The sequence below is a fragment of the Bombina bombina genome, chromosome 3 (genome assembly GCF_027579735.1).
Source record: "Bombina bombina isolate aBomBom1 chromosome 3, aBomBom1.pri, whole genome shotgun sequence".
Classification (NCBI taxonomy): domain Eukaryota; kingdom Metazoa; phylum Chordata; class Amphibia; order Anura; family Bombinatoridae; genus Bombina; species Bombina bombina.
This window is the reverse complement of record NC_069501.1, coordinates 544,890,069-544,913,803: the sequence shown is the minus strand read 5'-3', so window position 1 is coordinate 544,913,803 and position 23,735 is coordinate 544,890,069. Positions and strand designations below refer to the sequence as shown.

Sequence of the window (23,735 nt, the reverse complement as noted above, 5' to 3'; positions counted from 1 at the left end):
TTAATGTAAAAAAGTGTGCCACGGCAAAAAAAAAGGTTGCAAATCACTGCATTAGAGGTTCCAGAGGCCAAGTTACCTGATGAACCTTTGATCCCTAAATTAGAGTGTACGAGGACAGGGTAGCGCCGCTAACTTTTCCTGTACCTGTAAAGATGGCGAACATTATAAAGAACGAGTGGGATAGAATTGGTTCTTCCTTTTCCCCTTCGTCTGCCTTTAAGAAATTATTCCAGGTCCTGGACTCTCAGCTGGAGTTGTGGGGTTCCGTCCCTAAGGTGGATGGCGCTTTCTCCACGTTATCTAAGCGTACTACTATCCCTCTTGAGGATAGTTAATCCTTCAGAGAGCCGATGGATAAGAAGATGGAAACTTTCCTCAGGAAAATGTTTCAGCATACAGGGTATTTATTTCAACTGGCAGTGGCTGTTGCCTCGGTTGCTGGAGCTGCGGCCTACTTGTGCGACTCCTTAGCGGATTTGATCGAGGTGGAGGGTCCCCTTGATGTTATCCAAAAAAGGATTAAAGCTTTGAAAATTGCTAATGATTTAATCTGTGATGCAAACATGCAGATTATTCGCCTGCATCTTATCCATTATGTACATCATTAAAATTAAACTGGCAAACATATTAGAAGAATAAATGTAAACTGTCTAAACTATTACTATTAAGTAAGAAAAAAAAAGAAAAAAAATTACTGCCCGAATGGTGCAAGCAATATATGCGTCCTTGAAATGAGGTGAGGCAGTCTCCCCAACATCTGGCTTAATTGCCTTCATAAGGGTGAAGTTGAAATCTGAATATGCGGGTTCAGGAGGAGCACCTTGTACCCCAAAAGTGAGGGAATATATTTGTCACTCAGATGGCAGTTGAATGGGAAACAGTGTCTGTCTGCAAATTACGATTGAGTTTCTGCAATATGCAAACTGCGGGTGTCTGTCAGCAAGGGCATAGTCCCTAACCCACTCCTATCTTCATGATCTGATTGCAGGCCATGTCAATAAGGCCACTCAGTGGGTGGCGTTGCGCATACTTGGCGGCCCATAGCATATTCAAAGGGGCCACTCTGTGAATGTCGAAAATGCCCCTGGTGAAAACAAGCATCTCCTTAAACTGACACTCAGTGAGGGCCCATCTGTCAGGTTGTAGGGTCCTCTTACCGGCAGCTGGGACAGGGAAGATCCTATTCTGATGGCCTCTATGCATTGCAGGAGTATGCTCTTCTCATGCCTCAGAATGCTGCATGACAGCTGTATTGATGAGATCGGCTTTCAGATCTCCGGTGGCTGCGGTCCGTTCAATGTGAGAGTCTCCCCCTAGATCCACATACACTCCGATAGTTTGCAAGACCGGGTAAGTTTCCTCCGCACTGGATGGATGGCAGGCAGTTAGAGGCTCAGTCTATGGCAATGTCTGTTTCATAAAGGGTCTGCAAATATCTTTCAGCGAGTCCCATTCTGCACTAATCACTAACCTAAGTTTTGAGAAGTGAGCGTCTAAAAGTGCTTCGACTCCTTGCAAGAGAAGTTCAGCCTCCGCCATTTTAGTGTCAGTGTATAGAGCTGTCATGCTGCACAGATGAGGGTGTAAATAGGACCATTCACTAGCAAAGTGAACTTAACACTTTTCAGCCTAAATGGTGTGTGGGGTGAAGCAGTAGATAACTTGTAGACACAGAAACTCGTAGCAGCGTTACTTGTTTGCTCAGTAACCCGGTTACCCGGGGGGGGGTAGTATGTGGCAGCCTAAGCCCCACAAATTGTAGACCATGCTTTAGTGCCCTGCAGGTTTTATGCTCTGTAGCGTTGCAACTGGTACAATTTGTGCAGGAGCCGTTGTTCCAGTCAGGTCTGTAGGCAATTTAAACGATCTCAGATACCGCATGGCCACTCTCCATGTTGCTGTGCTGAGAAACATAGGCTGGACGCCCGATCCCCAGGCAGAAATCCATGCAATAGTAGTAGAGGGCAATACAGTTCAGACTGTGGGTGTTTTCATATAAAAAATATCCAAATATATACTGTAAAATCACAATTATTAAAGCTTAAAGTCAGGAGCCCAGGAACCACACGTCCAGCCGCCTCAGCTATTGGCTCCGCCCCCCCCATCATTAAAATTAAAAACAATGAACCTTTTTTCTCTTGCGTTTATATTTCAACCATTTTAGTCTTTTAACTTAAGGGGGGTTAAAAGGGCAGAAGAGGCAGGGAAAGTGGGGGGGAAGGGGAGTGGGATGTAAGGGTAATGGTTATATTCTTGAGATATCTCTTTTTTCATTATATATCCCGAGCTATGGTGATACGTACATTTTTCAATTTGCCTAAATTGGGTCTTTGCTTTCCCATAGAAAGATTATGTCTAAGATGAAGTCCTTTTATTCAATATATGTATAGTAGTATATTTTTCCAGTGCTAATGCTAATACGTGATCTACTTCCTTTAGCCAGGTTGCGTGTGTTGTACCCCCCCCCCCACAAAGTCTTAGAATCAGTCGCTTTGTGCAGTTCAGGGGGAGAGTGTGTTTTATGTATGTATCTGTGTGTATAAAGAGATAGCTACTGGGGGAAAGTATGTTTATGCATGCACTGGTGTGCATGAAGAGAGAAATACTGGGGGGGGGGGGGGTATGTTTATGCATGCAACGGTGTGTGTGAAGAGACAAATATTGGACGGGTAGAGTATGTTTATGCATGCACTGGTGTGTATGAAGAGATCAATATTAGGGAAAGGTTATGTTTTGTATGAGTACTCTTAAACATCCTGCCATCCTGGGTTTCATATCTCTTTCATTTCTATTCTGCCCTAGGCACTGGTAAATATACTACATTGTACTCAAATTATTTTGTTCCATCTATTGCAAACGAGCACATTTAAACATGTCAGTCTTTTCTCAAAAAAAAAAAAAAAAAAAATGACGTTCCTGCACCGAAAAAAAAAAGTTATCCTTTAAATGCTTTTAGAAACTTGTCATTTTCAACTAATAAAGAAGAGGGAGTTGTCTAAATCATCCAATTAGAGAATTTGTTATGTGAAGACATATTCTTGCTAATTTCAAAGTAAATTGTAATAAAGGTTTTACTTAAAGGAAGAATGTAGTCAAAATGAAACTTTCATGATTCAGATAGAGCATGCAGTTTTAAGCAACTTTCTAATGTACTCTTATTATCAATTTTTCTTTGTTCTCTTGGTATCTTTATTTGGAAAAGCAAGAATGTAAGCATAGGAGCCTGCCCATTTTTGGTTTAGCACCTGGGTAGCGCTTGCTGATTGGTATCTCAATGTAGCCGCCACCAATCAGCAATCACTATCCAGGTACCTGCTTTTTGACTAGACTATACCTTTAATTTTTAATTATCAAAGTATTGATTGTGACTGACCTTTAATAGGGACAGTCTACTTCAAAATTGTTATTGTTTAAAAAAAATAGACAACGCCGTTACTACCAATTCCCCAGCTTTGCATAACCAATATTGTTATATTAATATACTTTTATAACATCTAAAACTCTAAATTTCTGCCTGTGTTTAACGCTGTGTTTAACTCAGTCTTTACAATTTACTTTTATCACCAATTTTGCTTTGTTCTCTTGGTATTCTTAGTTGAAAGCTAAACCTAGGTAGGCTAATATGCTAATTTCTTAGACCTTGAAGACCGCCTCTTATCTAAATGCATTTTGACAGTTTTTCACCACTAGAGGGCGTTAGTTCATGTGTGTCATATAGATAACATTGAGCTCCCGCATGTGGAGTTACCTAGGAGTCATCACTGATTGGTTAAAATGCAAGTCTGTCAAAAGAACTGAAATAAGGGGGGAGTTTGCTGAGGCTTAGATACAAGGTAATTACAGAGGTAAAAAGTGTAATAATATAACTGTGTTGGTTATGCAAAACTGGGGAATGGGTAATAAAGGGATTATCTATCTTTTAAAACAATACAAATTCTGGTGTTGACTGTCCCTTTAACTCCTGTGGAATTACAAATGAGAATACACTGGCTAAAATCGTAAGCGGCCCTTAAATAAGGGGCATACGGCATTTGATTAGATACAAAGTAATCAAAGGTAAAAAGTGTATTAATATTACTTTGTTAGTTATGCAAAACTGGGGAATGGGTAATAAATTGATTCCGATGTAAACAAATAAGTCAAAATTGAAATCATACGATCGCTAGGCACACCCTCCAGCCTGCGATCCCAGTTAGGAAGCCGTTATGGCTTCAGTACAGCCAAATGGCTAGGACTTTCCATGCCATCCTGACGGCGCTAAAGCCCAGTGCAGTTAGGACAGCATTGATGTAAACAAAAACAATTTTGGAGAAGACTGTCCCTTTCACGTAAAACAACAGTTTTCTTCTCATATTAAAGTGAATGTAAAGTTGAATTAATGAGTGCCCGGTTTTTAAAAATACTATTTAAAACAGGGGCACTTTCATTCATTAAACTATACATTGCAGCATTTTTTTAAAATACCTTTTTTTTTAGGAAACACAGACCGACAATCCTCTGCCCGCAGCTTCTCTGTATTTACCTCCACAGTGACGAAACCGGCTTCCTCCAATCATGACGTGGACCCTGGAGCATCCATCTCGTGAGGCCACTCAACGATTGGAGGAAGCCGGGTTCGTCATTGCTGTGGTAAGTCCAGAGGAGCTCTGTGCAGAGGGATCGCCGGACTGGGTTTCCTTAAAAAAAAAAAGTAAGTATTTAAAAACAAAAACAAAAAAAAACTGCAATGTGCCCCTGTTTTTAATAGTATTTTTTAAAAACCAGGTACTGATTCATTCAACTTTACATTCACTTTAAACTAAAAAAATTACAGAACATTTTAATGTTTTTGTTAAAAGATATTTGGCCTGCAAAATTTAAATTATAGATAGAGCATGCTATTTTAAACAACTTTCCAATTTACTTCTATCATCTAATTTGTTTTGTTCCCTTTATTGAAAAGCATACCTAGTTAGGCTCAACAGCAGCAATGCTCTACTGAGAGCACACTGCTGATTGGTGTCTGCAGTTACACGCCTCTTGTCAGTGGCTCACCAGATGTGGTCAGCTAGCTCACCGTAGTGCATTGCTTCTTCTTCAACAAAGGATACCAAGGAGAATGAAGCATATTTGATAATAGAAGTCAAATAGAAAGTTGTTTAAAATGATATAGTCTAAATCATAAAAAGAGAAAAAAATTGGGTTTTTTCATTTCCCTTTAAAAAATTTCAATAATTAATACTGCAGTATAATTTATTGTAGTATCCTTCCTGTGATAGCTTCAAGTATATACATTAATAGAATATTATGGGAGATCTGTAAATATAACGCTCCTGATATGTCCACATTCTCTCTTTTTTTTTTTTTTCTACAGTTAATAATAAAGGATTAACTCCTTTGATGCTGGCTCAGAGCTTGAATCATGTAGAATGTGAAGAGCTGGTAAGTCCCCTCAAAAAGCAATATGTTTGACTCTTATGGCATCGGTAAAGGTTATTACATACCCTTGTCTTTTTGTTGTCCGCAGCTCGAAAAGGCCCAAGAATGGATGTTTCAAAGTGAAGTGGATTTTGATTGGTTCCGCCAGGAAGAAGAAGAGAGCAATAGTGAAGAAGAGGAGGGTGAGAAGGTGAGGAAATGGCCAGCACTGGTTATAATGCAGTAATACAAACCTAGAGCAAGCAGTGCTTATAATACCCTCAAAATGATATAGCGTTACTGCGCACAAATTTAGTTGTATATTAGTTAATAGCAATTGCTAAAAATAATAAACAAACTGTATAATAGTAAAAAAATCCTATTAGAAATCAGTTAAAAATTCACAATTAATATAACCATAAGTCACCAGAACCGTGATAATCCTACTGTATATCCCACACTCCACTTGATATTGGATCTAAACCGTGTGGTTACTTTGGAGAAGGAATATCCAACTTGCTCAGGCAGCCAGTCATACCACTTAGGGGTTTCGTTACCCAGAGTGATTGTGGAACTGTGATATATAAATGAGAAAAAGACAGCTCATCTCTGATTTTAAGTTGACTTATGGTACAGTTTAAATGCGCACACATATGCCACGCTTGAAACGCGTAGAGTGTGTGCACTCTGGCACTCGCAGGTAGAATCAGGCTTGTTCTACCTTGTCCGGATAGCAGCAAGAGGAGATCTGAATCTGGGTGGTGTGAGAGCAGGGCAGTGGATACCCAGCGGTGCTCAAATATTGAAGGTAGTGTTATATATGCTTTTTTGCTCACATTCACCTACATTACGAGTTTTGCGCTAAAACAGGGATGCGAAACGAACGGAAACAAAAGTTGCGTTATTTCAACGCCCCCCCCCCCCCCATAGCCGCCCTGCCATTACGAGTTTCTGAAAAGCCTCTTTGTGCGTATGATATGGTTGGCATTAAGCTCCATACCGCAACAAAAGTCAAGGGCTGCTTTGATGTGCTTGTGCAGCTCTTTCCCCATAGACATCAATTGGGATGAGAGTGTTAGAAAAAAAACTAACACCTGAAGTGTGGAAGTGTGGGGAAAGAAAGTTAAATTTAATCCCAACACCCTAACATAAACCCCAAGCTAAACACCCCTGACTGCTGCCCCCGACATGTCGCCCGCCACTGTAAATAAAGTTAGTAACCCTAATCTGCCGCCCAACTATTTAAAAGTGTTTAACCCCCTATTCCCGGCCGCCCTTCCCGGACATCGCCACCACTATAATAAAAGTTATTAACCCCTATTCTGCTGCCCCCGACATCGCCGCCACTATTAAAAGGCTATTGAACCCCTATTCCGCCGCTCCTGAACATCGACGCCACTAAATAAAGTTAATAACCCCTAAACCTCTGGCCTCCCACATCTCCGCCACTAAATAAACCTATTTAACCCCTAAACCGCCAGCTCCCCCCCACATCGCAAAACAACTAAACCCTAACGCTCCCCTAACTTTAATTTAAAATTACAATATAACTGTCTTTAAATAAATAAAAACTTACCTGTGAAATAAAAATAAGCCTATACATTAAACTAGAAATTAACCTAACATTACTTTTCTAATAAAATAAAAAAAAATACCAATTAAAATATCTGGAATTACAAATTAAAAAAAAACCTAACACTAAGAAATTTAAAAAAAATAAATCTAAATCACAACTAAAAAAAACCAAATCTACGAAAAATTTAAAAAAATCTTAAGTTTACAAAAAAATAAAAACACTAAAATCACGAAAATAAAAAACGCTAATATTACAAAAAATAACAAAATTATCAAAAAATAAAAACAATTACAGCTAATCTAATAGCCCTATAAAAAATATAAAAAAGCGCCCCCCCAAAATAAAAAACACCCCCTAGCCCTAAAATAAACTACCCAATAGCCCTTAAAAGGGCCTTATTGTAGGGCATAGCCCTAAAGAAATTCGCTCTCTTTACCTGTAAAAAAAACAAAGTCACCCCAAACAGGCTAATAATAGCCACCCCACCCAACCAACCCACAATAAGGAAAACCGAACCTAAACTAAAAAAAAAAACTAAGCTACACATTGCCCCTAAAGGGGGCATTTGTATGGGCATTTGCCCTTAAAAGTGCATATTAGCATCTTTTGCAATATTGCCCAATAAAAAGGTATTTAGGTCTTTTTTTGCAAAGACCAAAAACCCTAATCTAAAAAAACCCCCCCCCTAATCTAAAAAAAAATCCACACAAAAAAAAACAAAAAAAAAAAAAACCTAACACTTACCCCAGAAGATCTACTCACGGTGTCTGAAGTCCGGACATCCATCTCCATTCAAGCAGCGAGGTCTTCATCTATCCCGGGGGCATCTTCTATCTTCATCCCGGCGGAGCAAAGCCATCCTGGAAGCTGATCCCAATAGGATGAGAGCTACTGAAATCCTATTGGTTGTTCAAATCAGCCAATAGGATTTCAGTAGCTCTCATCCTATTGGCTAATTTGAATTTGAAGAATCAAATCAGCCAATAGGAATGCAAGGGACGCCATTTTAAAACGGCTACTTTGCATTCAACTTCAGTGTACGGCGGTGACCATATGAAGAGGACCCCTCCGCGCAGGATGGGATCAGCTTCCAGGATGGCTCCGCTCCGCACTGCCGGGATGAAGAAAGAAGACGCCCACGGGATGGATGAAGACCTCGCCGCCTGGATGGAGATGGATGTCCGGACTTCAGAAATTGTGAGTCGATCTTCTGGGGTTAGTGTTAGGTTTTTATTTTTTTGTGTTTTTTTTTTTTAATTAGGTTTGGGCTTTGAAAAAGAGCTAAATGCCCTTTTAAGGGCAATACCCATACAAATAGGTAGCTTAGGGTTTTTTTAGAGTTAGGTTTTTTATTTTGGGGGTATGGTTGGGTGGTGGATTTTTCTGTTGGGGGGGAACTTTGTATTTTTTTTTTTAACAGGTAAAAGAGCTAATTTCTTTAGGGCAATGCCCTACAAAAGGCCGTCTTAAGGGCTATTGGTAGTTTATTGTAGGCTAGGGGGTGGCTTTTTTATTTTTATAGGGCTATTAGATTAGGTATAATTGTTTTTTTCTCCAACATAGGTGTGTCCGGTCCACGGCGTCATCCTTACTTGTGGGATATTCTCTTCCCCAACAGGAAATGGCAAAGAGCCCAGCAAAGCTGGTCACATGATCCCTCCTAGGCTCCGCCTACCCCAGTCATTCTCTTTGCCGTTGTACAGGCAACATCTCCACGGAGATGGCTTAGAGTTTTTTAGTGTTTAACTGTAGTTTTTATTATTCAATCAAGAGTTTGTTATTTTGAAATAGTGCTGGTATGTACTATTTACTCAGAAACAGAAAAGAGATGAAGATTTCTGTTTGTATGAGGAAAATGATTTTAGCAACCGTCACTAAAATCCATGGCTGTTCCACACAGGACTGTTGAGAGCAATTAACTTCAGTTGGGGGAACAGTGAGCAGTCTCTTGCTGCTTGAGGTATGACACATTCTAACAAGACGATGTAATGCTGGAAGCTGTCATTTTCTCTATGGGATCCGGTAAGCCATGTTTATTACGATCGTAAATAAGGGCTTCAAAAAGGGCTTATTAAGACTGTAGACTTTTTCTGGGCTAAATCGATTGATTATTAACACATATTTAGCCTTGAGGAATCATTTTATCTGGGTATTTTGATATAATCATATCGGCAGGCACTGTTTTAGACACCTTATTCTTTAGGGGCTTTCCCAAAGCATAGGCAGAGCCTCATTTTCGCGCCGGTGTTGCGCACTTGTTTTTGAGAGGCATGGCTTGCAGTCGCTATGTGAGAGGAGCTCTAGATACTTAGAAAAGACTTTCTGAAGGCGTCATTTGGTATCGTACTTCCACCTTGGGGCCTTGGTTGGGTCTCAGCAAAGCAGATACCAGGGACTGTAAAGGGGTTAAAGTTCAAAACGGCTCCGTTTCCTTATTTTAAGGGTTAAGCTTCCAAATTTGGTGTGCAATACCTTTTTAAGGCTTTTAAGACACTGTGGGTGAAAATTTGGAGAATTTGAACAATTCCTTCATGTTTTTTCGCAATTGCAGTAATAAAGTGGTGTTCAGTTTAAAAATTTAAAGTGCAGTAACGGTTTTATTTTAAAACGTTTTTTTGTACTTTGTTATCAAGTTTATGCCTGGTTTATACATGTCTGAACTACCAGATAGACTGGTGTTCTGAATGTGGGGAAGCCAGAATTCCCTATTCATTTAAATAAATGTGATTTATGTGACAATGACAATGATGCCCAAGATGATTCCTCAAGTGAGGGGAGTAAGCATGGTACTGCATCATTCCCTCCTTCGTCTACACGAGTCTTGCCCACTCAGGAGGCCCCTAGTACATCTAGCGCGCCAATACTCCTTACTATGCAACAATTAACGGCTGTAATGGATAATTCTGTCAAAAACATTTTAGCCAAAATGAACACTTATCAGCGTAAGCGCGACTGCTCTGTTTTAGATACTGAAGAGCATGACGACGCTGATAATAATATTTCTGAAGGGCCCCTAACCCAGTCTGATGGGGCCAGGGAGGTTTTGTCTGAGGGAGAAATTACTGATTCAGGGAACATTTCTCAACAAGCTGAACCTGATGTGATTGCATTTAAATTTAAGTTGGAACATCTCCGCATTCTGCTTAAGGAGGTATTATCCACTCTGGATGATTGTGACAAGTTGGTCATCCCAGAGAAACTATGTAAAATGGACAAGTTCCTAGAGGTGCCGGGGCTCCCAGAAGCTTTTCCTATACCCAAGCGGGTGGCGGACATTGTTAATAAAGAATGGGAAAGGCCCGGTATTCCTTTCGTCCCTCCCCCCATATTTAAAAAATTGTTTCCTATGGTCGACCCCAGAAAGGACTTATGGCAGACAGTCCCCAAGGTCGAGGGAGCGGTTTCCACTTTAAACAAACGCACCACTATACCCATAGAGGATAGTTGTGCTTTCAAAGATCCTATGGATAAAAAATTAGAAGGTTTGCTTAAAAAGATGTTTGTTCAGCAGGGTTACCTTCTACAACCAATTTCATGCATTGTCCCTGTCGCTACAGCCGCATGTTTCTGGTTCGATGAGCTGATAAAGGCGGTCGATAGTGATTCTCCTCCTTATGAGGAGATTATGGACAGAATCAATGCTCTCAAATTGGCTAATTCTTTCACCCTAGACGCCACTTTGCAATTGGCTAGGTTAGCGGCTAAGAATTCTGGGTTTGCTATTGTGGCGCGCAGAGCGCTTTGGTTGAAATCTTGGTCGGCTGATGCGTCTTCCAAGAACAAGCTACTTAACATTCCTTTCAAGGGGAAAACGCTGTTTGGCCCTGACTTGAAAGAGATTATCTCTGATATCACTGGGGGTAAGGGCCACGCCCTTCCTCAGGATCGGCCTTTCAAGGCAAAAAATAAACCTAATTTTCGTCCCTTTCGTAGAAACGGACCAGCCCAAAGTGCTACGTCCTCTAAGCAAGAGGGTAATACTTCTCAAGCCAAGCCAGCTTGGAGACCAATGCAAGGCTGGAACAAGGGAAAGCAGGCCAAGAAACCTGCCACTGCTACCAAGACAGCATGAAATGTTGGCCCCCGATCCGGGACCGGATCTGGTGGGGGGCAGACTCTCTCTCTTCGCTCAGGCTTGGGCAAGAGATGTTCTGGATCCTTGGGCGCTAGAAATAGTCTCCCAAGGTTATCTTCTGGAATTCAAGGGACTTCCCCCAAGGGGGAGGTTCCACAGGTCTCAGTTGTCTTCAGACCACATAAAAAGACAGGCATTCTTACATTGTGTAGAAGACCTGTTAAAAATGGGAGTGATTCATCCTGTTCCATTAAGAGAACAAGGGATGGGGTTCTACTCCAATCTGTTTATAGTTCCCAAAAAAGAGGGAACGTTCAGACCAATCTTAGATCTCAAGATTTTAAACAAGTTTCTCAAGGTTCCATCGTTCAAGATGGAAACCATTCGAACTATTCTTCCTTCCATCCAGGACGGTCAATTCATGACCACGGTGGATTTAAAGGATGCGTATCTACATATTCCTATCCACAAGGAACATCATCGGTTCCTGAGGTTCGCATTCCTGGACAAACATTACCAGTTCGTGGCGCTTCCTTTCGGATTAGCCACTGCTCCAAGGATTTTCACAAAGGTACTAGGGTCCCTTCTAGCTGTGCTAAGACCAAGGGGCATTGCTATAGTACCTTACTTGGACGACATTCTGATTCAAGCGTCGTCCCTTCCTCAAGCAAAGGCTCACACGGACATTGTCCTGGCCTTTCTCAGATCTCACGGATGGAAAGTGAACGTGGAAAAGAGTTCTCTATCTCCGTCAACAAGGGTTCCCTTCTTGGGAACAATAATAGACTCCTTAGAAATGAGGATTTTTCTGACAGAGGCCAGAAAAACAAAACTGCTAGACTCTTGTCGGATACTTCATTCCGTTCCTCTTCCTTCCATAGCTCAGTGCATGGAAGTGATCGGGTTGATGGTAGCGGCAATGGACATAGTTCCTTTTGCACGCATTCATCTAAGACCATTACAACTGTGCATGCTCAGTCAGTGGAATGGGGACTATACAGACTTGTCTCCGAAGATACAAGTAAATCAGAGGACCAGAGACTCACTCCGTTGGTGGCTGTCCCTGGACAACCTGTCACGAGGGATGACATTCCGCAGACCAGAGTGGGTCATTGTCACGACCGACGCCAGTCTGATGGGCTGGGGCGCGGTCTGGGGATCCCTGAAAGAGCTCAGGGGTCTTTGGTCTACGGGAAGAATCTCTTCTACCGATAAATATTCTGGAACTGAGAGCGATATTCATGCTCTCAAGGCTTGGCCTCAGCTAGCGAGGGCCAAGTTCATACGGTTTCAATCAGACAACATGACAACTGTTGCGTACATCAACCATCAGGGGGGAACAAGGAGTTCCCTGGCGATGGAAGAAGTGACCAAAATCATTCTATGGGCGGAGTCTCACTCCTGCCACCTGTCTGCTATCCACATCCCAGGAGTGGAAAATTGGGAAGCGGATTTTCTGAGTCGTCAGACATTGCATCCGGGGGAGTGGGAACTCCATCCGGAAATCTTTGCCCAAGTCACTCAGCTGTGGGGCATTCCAGACATGGATCTGATGGCCTCTCGTCAGAACTTCAAAGTTCCTTGCTACGGGTCCAGATCCAGGGATCCCAAGGCGGCTCTAGTGGATGCACTAGTAGCACCTTGGACCTTCAAACTAGCTTATGTGTTCCCGCCGTTTCCTCTCATCCCCAGGCTGGTAGCCAGGATCAATCAGGAGAGGGCGTCGGTGATCTTGATAGCTCCTGCGTGGCCACGCAGGACTTGGTATGCAGATCTGGTGAATATGTCATCGGCTCCACCTTGGAAGCTACCTTTGAGACGAGACCTTCTTGTTCAGGGTCCGTTCGAACATCCGAATCTGGTTTCACTCCAGCTGACTGCTTGGAGATTGAACGCTTGATCTTATCGAAGCGAGGGTTCTCAGATTCTGTTATCGATACTCTTGTTCAGGCCAGAAAGCCTGTAACTAGAAAGATTTACCACAAAATTTGGAAAAAATATATCTGTTGGTGTGAATCTAAAGGATTCCCTTGGGACAAGGTTAAGATTCCTAGGATTCTATCCTTCCTTCAAGAAGGATTGGAAAAAGGATTATCTGCAAGTTCCCTGAAGGGACAGATTTCTGCCTTGTCTGTGTTACTTCACAAAAAGCTGGCCGCTGTGCCAGATGTTCAAGCCTTTGTTCAGGCTCTGGTTAGAATTAAGCCTGTTTACAAACCTTTGACTCCTCCTTGGAGTCTCAATTTAGTTCTTTCAGTTCTTCAGGGGGTTCCGTTTGAACCCTTGCATTCCGTTGATATTAAGTTATTATCTTGGAAAGTTTTGTTTTTAGTTGCAATTTCTTCTGCTAGAAGAGTTTCAGAATTATCTGCTCTGCAGTGTTCTCCTCCTTATCTGGTGTTCCATGCAGATAAGGTGGTTTTACGTACTAAACCTGGTTTTCTTCCAAAAGTTGTTTCTAACAAAAACATTAACCAGGAGATTATCGTACCTTCTCTGTGTCCGAAACCAGTTTCAAAGAAGGAACGTTTGTTGCACAATTTGGATGTTGTTCGCGCTCTAAAATTCTATTTAGATGCTACAAAGGATTTTAGACAAACATCTTCCTTGTTTGTTGTTTATTCCGGTAAAAGGAGAGGTCAAAAAGCAACTTCTACCTCTCTCTCTTTTTGGATTAAAAGCATCATCAGATTGGCTTACGAGACTGCCGGACGGCAGCCTCCCGAAAGAATCACAGCTCATTCCACTAGGGCTGTGGCTTCCACATGGGCCTTCAAGAACGAGGCTTCTGTTGATCAGATATGTAGGGCAGCGACTTGGTCTTCACTGCACACTTTTACCAAATTTTACAAGTTTGATACTTTTGCTTCTTCTGAGGCTATTTTTGGGAGAAAGGTTTTGCAAGCCGTGGTGCCTTCCATTTAGGTGACCTGATTTGCTCCCTCCCTTCATCCGTGTCCTAAAGCTTTGGTATTGGTTCCCACAAGTAAGGATGACGCCGTGGACCGGACACACCTATGTTGGAGAAAACAGAATTTATGTTTACCTGATAAATTACTTTCTCCAACGGTGTGTCCGGTCCACGGCCCGCCCTGGTTTTTTTAATCAGGTCTGATGATTTATTTTCTTTAACTACAGTCACCACGGTACCATATGGTTTCTCCTATGCAAATATTCCTCCTTAACGTCGGTCGAATGACTGGGGTAGGCGGAGCCTAGGAGGGATCATGTGACCAGCTTTGCTGGGCTCTTTGCCATTTCCTGTTGGGGAAGAGAATATCCCACAAGTAAGGATGACGCCGTGGACCGGACACACCGTTGGAGAAAGTAATTTATCAGGTAAACATAAATTCTGTTATTTTTGATAATTTCATTTATTTTTTTGTAATCTTAGATTTTTTTTAATTTTTCGTAGGATTTGTGTTTTTTTAAGTTGTAATTTATATTTTTTTTGTAGTGTTAGTTTTTTCTTAAATTTTGTAATTTAGATATTTTAATTGGTAGTTTTTTTATTTTATTAGAATAGTAATGTTAGGTTAATTTATAGTTTAATATTAGGTTTATTTTTATTTCACAGGTAAGTTTTTATTTATTTAAAGATAGTTATATTGTAATTTGAATTTAAAGTTAGGGGGTTGTTAGGTTTAGGGGTTTATAGTTTAACTTAGTGTTTTTCAATGTGGGGGGCTGATGGTTTAGGGGTTAATAGGTTTATTATAGTGGCGGCGATGTCGGGGAGCGGCGGTTTAGAAGTTAATATATTTATTTAAATAGTGTTGGCGATGTGGGTGAGCAGCAGATTAGGATTTAATAGGTTTATTTAATAGTTGCGATGTGGGTGACGGCAGATTAGGGGTTAATATGTTTAATATAGTGTTTGCGATGGGGTAGGGCCTCGGTTTAAGGGTTAATAGGTAGTTTATGGGTGTTAGAGTTTAGCTATGAGTTTTGTGACACATTTTTGTTACACAAAATCCATAACTACTGCTCTCAGATGGCGGAATGGATTGTGTGGCTATAGGTTGTAACGCAAGCATTTTCGCCTCACCGCACAACCTGTAATATCGGCGCTATGGAAATCCCACACAAAAACGTTATTTTTTTGAGTGTGGGATTGACGTTGCGTTACAGGCTAAAATGCTTGCGGTATAGCTATACCGACATGACACGTAATATGCGTTCCTGGCCATTACTCTGAAATTGCCATTCTTTCAGCGTTAAAAGCCGCAACGCAAAACTCGTAATCTAGGTGATTATTAAGTAAGTGCATATGTGTGCGCTTTTTAAACTGTATTAATAAATCAACTTGAATTGGAGATGCGCAGTCTTTTTCTTGTTTATAATGCAGTAATATAATGTGACTGTTCCTGTACATGTTGTTATATGACAGGTTATCACAGGCACTGTATATAAAGCAGCTGATTCCTTATCTTTTCTATGCCTTATTTGCAGCTGAGCCCACTTTTCCCAAAGCCTTTGCCGCTGTCTCCCATAAGGTTCCAGTATCAACTTGGCTCCTCAGGGCTCGACATTAGCAACAGGACATATGAGACAATTGTTATTCCATCAAGGCCCCCAGCACCTCAAAGATCCCGAAGTGAGGAAGCGCCACCTCCCCTCCCTGCCAAATCCAGCATACGCCGTAAGTGTAAAAACATTGCTTTGTTTATTTTCTTTGCACTGTATCAGTAACAATGCAAAGCTAAAGGGACAGTCAAGTCCAAAAAAATCTTTCATGATTTAAATAGGGCATGTAATTTTAAACAACTTCCAAATTTACCTTTTATTACCAATTTTGATTTTTTCTCTTGGTATTCTTAGTTAAAAGCTAAACCTAGGAGGTTAATATGCTAATTTCTTAGACCTTGAAGACTGCCCTTAATCTGAATGCATTTTGACCACTAGAGGGCATTAGTTAATGTGTTTCATATAGATAACATTGAGCTCATGCACGTGAAGTGACCTAGGAGTGAGCACTGATTGGCTAAAATGCAAGTCTGTCAAAATAACTGAAATAAGGGGCAGTCAGCAGAAGCTTAGATACAAGGTAATTACAGAGGTAAAACGTGTATTATTAGAACACTGTTGGTTATGCAAAACTGGGGAATAGGTAATAAAGGGATTATCTTTTTTTTTTTTTTTTTAAACTGGGGAATAGGTAATAAAGGGATTATCTTTTTTTTTTTTTTTTTAAATTGAGCACTTGCATGTTTTATTAACCCCTTAATGACCACAATGTACCCTGTATGTCACTGGTCGTTAAGGTTTTTTTCAGGGCATAATAGCACAAGTCTAGCAAGAACACGCTATTAATGCCCTCCCTCCAGAAGGCTTTGTGGAATAGAGCAGTCGCAACGCTGGTGGCAAGACTGCGCTATGAAACAATCAAGTCCCAAAAAAAGGCCAGCGACATACAGGGTACGTCACTGGTCCTTAAGGGGTTAAAGGAGGTTCTGTCTACGTTAGAGGTTCCAGAGGCCACGCTGCCTGAAGAACCTATGATACCTAAATTAGACGGAGTTTACGAAGACAGGAAATTTCCTTTGACTTTTCCTGTTCCCATTATGATGGCGAACATTATTAAGAAGTCCCTTCCTTCAAGATGGAGACAATAAGGTACATCCTTCCTTTGATTCAGGAAGGTCAGTTTATGACGTTTACCTTCATGTTCCAATCCACAGGGATCACTTTCAGTTCCTGAAGTTTGCATTCCTGGACCAGCACTTCCAGTTCATTGCCCTTCCGTTTGGCCTAGCTACTGCTCCAAGAATCTTTACAAAGGTTCTGGGGGCTCTTCTAGCCGTTGCCAGAACTCCGGGTATTGCAGTAGCCCCATACTTGGACGATATTCTGGTGCAAGCACCCTCCTTTCGTCTTGCGGAAGAATTCTCTGAGTCCCTTCTCAGTCTTCTTCGATCACGTGGATGGAAGATAAACTTGGAAAAGAGTTCTCTTATCCCAAGTACCAGGGTGGAATTACTGGGTACTATAATATACTGCATATCCATGAGGATATTTCTAACAGACCAGAGATGTTGCAAGCTAACTTCGGCATGCCTTGCACTCCGGTCCTCCTTGAGTCCCTCTGTGGTTCAGTGTATAAAGATGATTGGTCTCAGGGTGTCCTGGATGGACATGATTCTTTTTGCCAGGTCCTGTCTCGGACCTTTACAACTGTGCATGCTGAGGCAGTGCAATGGCGATCATTCAGATTTGTCTCAACAGATTGTATTAGACAGCCGGTCGAGAGAATCGCTCTCTTGGTGGCTCTGTCCAGATCATCTGTCCCGAAGGACATGCTTCTTAAGACTATCCTGGGAGATTGTGTGACTACAGACGCAAGCCTATCTGGATGGAGAGCTGTTTGGGGTGCCAGTAAGGCACAGGAGTTCTGGACTCAAGAGGAGTCCTCCCTCCCGATCAATATTTTGGAACTACCGGCAATCTTCAAGGCCTTAAAGGCTTAATATAACCTCTGTGACTTACATCAACCATCATGGGGGAACGAGAAGTTCCTTGGCGATGAAGGAAGTATCTCAGATTCTGGAGTGGGCCTCTGCCCACAGCTGATTGCTGTCAGCGATCCACATTTCGGGTGTGGACAACTGGGAGGCAGATTTTCTCAGCAGGCAATCCTTCCATCTAGAGGAATGGTCTCTCCATCCCGAGGTGTTTGCAGAGATATGCAGCAAGTGGGGGATGCCGGAGATAGATCTCATGGCATCCCGTCTCAATACCAAGCTACCCAGGTACAGGTCGAGGGAGGCCCAAGCGGATCTAATAGATGCACTAGCAGTGCCCTGGAGGTTCAAACTCATATATCTTTTTCCTCCATTACAGCTTCTTCCTTGAGTGGTGGCCCACATCAAGCAGGAGCGGGTATCGGTAATCCTTATTGCTCCATTGTGGCCGCGAAGGACATGGTTCGCAGATCTAGTGGGGATGTCCTCATCTCCTCGTGGAAGTTACCTTGTTGCAGAGACCTGCTGATACAAGGTCCATTTGTTCATCAAAATCTAGATTCTCCGAGGCTGACTGCGTGGAGATTGAACACTTAGTCTTATACAAGAGAGGTTTCTCTGAGAGTGTCATTTATACTCTTATTCAAGCTTGTAAACCAGTTACTTTGTTAAGGCTCTGATTAGGATCATACCTGTGTTTAGATCTGGGGATCCTTCTTGGTGCCTAAATCTTGTTCTTCAGGTTTTGCAACAGGTTCCGTTTGAGCCTCTACATTCCATTGACATTAATTGTGGTTCCTTCCTTGTGTCTTAATCCTTCTTCATTGAAGGAACGCTTAATTCACATTTTGGATGTGGTTCCCGTCTTGAAGTTCTATCGTCAGGCTACTAAGGAGTTTAGACAATCTTTTTGTTGTCTACGGGGAAGCGTAAGGGGCAGAAGGCTACTTCGACTTCCCTATTTTTTTGGTTAAGGAGTGTCATCCGCTTAGCTTACGAGACAGCGGGACATTGTCCTCCTGGATGGATAACGGCTCATTGCACTAGAGTAGTGGCTTCCTCTTGGGCCTTTAAGAACGAGGCCTCTATGGATCAGATTTGTAAGGCGGCTACCTGGTCCTCCTTACATACTTTTTCACAATTTTACAAGTTTGATGTTTTTGCTTCGGCTGAAGCAGCTTTCGGGAGAAAAATTTTGCAGGCTGTGGTGCCCTCAGAATAGGGTTCGCCTCTTCCTTTTAGTTCCCTCCCTTTATTCATTCACTGTTCTCTGGATCTTGGGTATAGTTTTCTCAACAGTAAGGAATGAAGCTGTGGACTCTCCCTATCTTAGGAAGGAAAACATAATTTATTCTTACCAGATAAATTCCTTTCCTTCCGGATAGGGAGAGTCAACGGCCCCTGCACGTTTTTTCTAGTCTATGGGCAGTCCCCTATTGTTTATTTAATTCTTTTGGCACCATTTATACCTTAATGTTTCTCCTACTTTTCCTTGTTCCCTCGGCAGAATGACTGGGGTAATGAGGAAGTGTGAGGGATATTTAAGCCTTTGGCTGGGGTGTCTTTGCCTCCATCTGGTGGCCAGGTGTTGAATTTCCAAACAGTAAGGAATGAAGCAGTGGACTCTCCCTATCCGGAAGGAAAGGAATTTATCTAAGAAGCATAAATTATGTTTTTCTCTGAATGCAAAATAATTTATATGGGTGCATATCCAAAAGAAGTATATAATATCATTAATACTTTGAAGACTACTGAACACATATAACTGGTATTTTAATGTCCTAGAGCATTGTATCATTAAACTATTGCTTGCTTATAACTGTGTGTTTAACCCTTACATAGTGTTTTAGTAAATTCTTTTATTTAATGCATTTTGCTTTTGGCTGCAGACACTGTCCCTCTGGCAGCCAGCAGATTAAATCAAGGTTATGAAGGAGAGAGACCAAAAACACAGGGAAAAAACAGAACCTGCTTCTCTTGATTTCCCTGGTCAGCCAGTTGATTCTGATTCAGCAGTAGTCAATACAGAAGAGGTTAGAGTGACCTGACACATTACCCAGCACACCGTATGGCCAAAGAGGAGAAAGTGAGAGGGAGATGGCATCACCAATCATTATAGATAGTAGTAATTGGTGTGATAGTGCCCAAAGGGAAGGGGCAATTTCCCCCATGCCAGTGTGAGTCAATCACACAGAAAATGCAGTGCAGAGTTAAAAACACAAATGCTCTCCATAATGTTTGGCTCATTTTGTCTTACAGTGTACTCAGACAATTAGAAAATAAGTGTTAATTGTATTTAAAGCTGGTGGGAGAACAGCCTTTTAAAGGAACTGGTCTCTCACTTCCCCCTCTTTGAGATTGATTTCTTATAATGACTTTTGTTTGCATAGCTTTTCTATAACCATTATTGCATTATTGGCATTATTAGTGAAGATAGCTGCTTCTCCTTTTGGCAACTATTTCAAGTGACAAAATAAAGGTAAAGGCACTATTTGTAAACAAATGAATACACTAAAGCTGTTAAAATGGATAATCGGGAACATAATAAAGCAACATTAATTACATTTTATTTTTATGTTAATATTGTTTTTTGTCCTATGCTTAAAAAAAAAAAAAAAAAAAAAAGGCCAAAAAGCATAAGGGATTATAGGCCTAGGGCGGTCACTCACAGAGTAAAGTACCTGCCATACCGGCTTAACATAAACCTATAAAGTTACCAACCATAAAGAAAAAACACAGACACCAGAGTGGAAGAAAAGACCGGATGCCAGACACTTTTATTAAAAATAACATCATAACCGACTAAACTTTTAACATAGGATGGCGGCACGTTAGCCCCTAACTACTCAAAACAGCCAGAGGCCAGCTGCCCTACTGGAGGGTGGTAGGAGCTCCGCACAAACAGAGCCAATGAGTTTTCCGGAGTTCTCATGACCAACTGTAGAGAAGGGAAAGGGCACTCCAGGCCACCACATGCAGTATTTACCTCTTTCCAGTAGCCTCACCATCACTCCCCTCAACATCTCTGATATCAACAAAGGCTTTGAACTCCTTCTACTATCATGTGGTAGATACTCCAACCCTTAGGGGGCACCAGACATCAACTGGCTGTTTTAACCTGGTTCATGGATCTAGAAGGAGCCAAATCTTAAAGACCACATGCTTACAAATACTAGCTTAAAGGGCCATAATACCCAAATGTTTAAACACTTGAAAGTGATGCAGCATAGCTGTAAAAAGCTGACTAGAAAATATCTCCTGAACATCTCTATGTAAAAAAGAAAGATATTTTACCTCAAAAGTTCCTCAGTAGCCACCTCCCATTGTAAAGGATTTCTAAGCAGCATTTTAGTGTGTCTGTCCTGGGACAGCTGAAAGGATGAGCTTCGTGAACTCTCATATTATTTCACCAATCAGGTAAAGGAAGCTTACTATGAAATCTCATGAGAGTTAAGTCAAATCTCATGAGATCACAGTAAGAGTTCATGACCTCAGCACTGCTGATGCTGATTGGCTGCTGTTCATTTCTTCATTTTTTTTTATTTTTACCTGCAGCTGGGAGCAGGTGAAGTATAACTTTTTACACAGAACTTACTCTGCTGAGCTGAGGAGATTGTGAGGTAAAATATCTTCCTTTTTTACATAGAGATGCTCAGGTGATATTTTCCTGTCAGCTTTTTACAGTTATACTGCATCAGTTTCAAGTGATTTAGCATATGAGTATTATGTCCCTTTAAGTAATCTTGTCTAAGCTGTGGTAAAATATAATAGCAACCCTATGTAAGCCGTAAATAGTCACACCGGCATCCTTAACATCTGTTAGGAAGGTAGGGTAACTCACAGATCTTCCAGAGGAGAAGAGGCTGGTACAGTTCCTGTTTATGAAAGATTAGTCTGTCTACACACCCTGAACTGCAACATAGTTACAAACACACACTCCTCCTCTTTCCTTTTCCTACAGGCCGCAACCCTTAAGACGCTCCAAGCTTATCTGGCTCTACACTTACAAAATCTAAGTTTTCAAAATGCCACAAAAGCCGCAAAAGCAAGCAAAATAAATAATGAAAGCAGTGCAATTTTTTTTTTCTACTCATGATAAAACATTTTATATTACAGCAGACCTCCCACCTGTCTCTATTTTAGAGGGACAGTCCCTGATTCTGAGCTCTGCCATATGTCCCTCTTTATGAAATTTCCCTTAGCCCCACCCACAGAAAACCTACAAACTGCCCTGACACACCAACACACCACCGTGAAACGCTCACTAACTACCCGTGATCCCTCCCAACACGGCTTCACCCACAAAATGGTGACAGGTACCTAACAATCTCCTGTGTCCCTCATTCTCAGGTATATTAAACTGTCAGTGTTTTCTGTCCCTTTAAGAGAAATAAGGTAAATATAAAAAGGAATAAGTAATCCGAGAAAAGGGGTGAAGAGAAGTAACACAAGTTACGGAATGAAAGGAAAAAACAAATATAGGAGAAACAGGAGAGGCTAAACTGAAGAGGAAGCGTGAAAAAAAAGCATGGTGTGCAAGATAATGGTAGAATTATTGCGGAGAAATTGTGGAAAAACAAAAAGAGGGATTGATGAGGCAGATTGTGTGTATAAAGGGGAGGAAAAGAGATTGAAGTAAGAAAAGGAAAGACAACTATTTTTATATTAAAGGGACATGAAGTTTCATTTTTCTTTCATGATTCAGTAAGAGCATACAATTTATTCAAATTTTTTTAAAATGTATTTTTGTTCTTTTTATCTTTTTATTTAAATGCTGGTAAGTAGGCTCAGGAGGGTGTATGTGTCTTAAGCAATATGTGTAGCAGTTTTGCAGGGATACTTTTAATTAAAGGGACAGTACACACCTTGTTATTACAAGACATTCCCCAGTTTTGAATAACCAACACAGTTATATTAAAGGGACATTCTACACTAAAATTATTGTTTAAAAAGATAGATAATGCCTTTACTACCCATTCCCCAGCTTTGCACAACCAACATTGTTAGATTAATATACTTTATAACATTTAAACCTCTAAATTTCTGCTTGTTACAAAGTCACTATAAATAGCCTCTTATCACATGCTTTTGTATTAGCTTTTCACAACAGGGGACTGCTAGTTCATGTGGGCTATAGAGATAACATTGTTTTAACGCCCGAGGAGTTATTTGAGTTAGCACAACACAGTACTAAATGCAAGTCAATATATAATAAATAAAATTTATGTGATCAGGGGGCTGTCAGAAGATGCGTAGATACAATGGTAATCGCAGAGGTAAAAAAGTATATTAATATAATGCTGTTGATTATGCAAAATTGGGGAATGGGTAGTAAAGGGATTATCTATCTTTTTAAACAATAAAATTATATTGTAGCCTGTACCTTTAATGTACGTTTTACCTCTTTGATTAACTTGTATCTAATCCTCTGCAGACTGCCCCCTTATTTCAGTTCTTTTTGAGAGACTTGCATTGCAACAAAGATACCAAGAGAACCAAACGAGTTAGAGGACATGAGTAATATGGAAAAGTGTTTAAAATTGCTTTATCCTGAATCATGAAAGTTTGACTAGACTGTCCCATTTTAAGGTTTGAACTGTTCTCCAATCAGCGCTCTAGTCTTAGGAACTTTTGTTGTAGCTAGAGCGCTAATTGGACAACAATTCAAACCATTACCTCACATAAAAAATTATTTTTGAAGTGGGCAGCGGAACGCTGAATATTATAATTTCATATCTATATTAAAAAGTAAGTTATAGCGCATCTTCATTACAACTGATGAATTAAACTCCCTCTATAATATCACTAACATTCCATTTACCATCATTTTAACATTCTTTTTTCTGCAATTATTTTTTAATAGCCACAATCCACCCACCATTTGCCTTATTTGGTGGTGCCAATATGGGTTTTTTTCCACAGACAAAAAGGCTAGTCATCGTCATAAAGTTAGTATACCGTGAATTGTTTTGTAGTTCTCTAATAAAGTTAGTAAGGGATATATATGTAGTAGGGTTAGCCTTGAGAAGTCAGTGGGGGGCATTTCAAGGTCTGAAAGTTAGAAATTGCTCTATTTTCAGAGCTAAATGACATGAAAATGGAGCAAAATTAAAATATATTGTAAGTTGTTTCATTATGCATAACTAACTATAAACATTTTATATATAAATCATAAGGTGTTTAATGCCCCATTAATATTGCTATACATTTGCAAGGGCGCTAGGTG

General features: G+C 40.8%; 1 protein-coding gene across 1 annotated transcript in view; it reads left to right on the top strand.

Moving 5' to 3' along the window:
• Window positions 1–23,735, top strand: part of LOC128653629 (arf-GAP with SH3 domain, ANK repeat and PH domain-containing protein 3) — a 176,927-nt gene that overhangs the window by 139,621 nt on the left and 13,571 nt on the right. Inside the window, exons 20-22 of the mRNA XM_053707033.1 lie at window positions 5,354–5,421; window positions 5,507–5,608; window positions 15,501–15,690. Of these exons, the coding sequence (XP_053563008.1) occupies window positions 5,354–5,421; window positions 5,507–5,608; window positions 15,501–15,690 (360 nt within the window). The remainder of the gene's footprint in view (window positions 1–5,353; window positions 5,422–5,506; window positions 5,609–15,500; window positions 15,691–23,735) is intronic.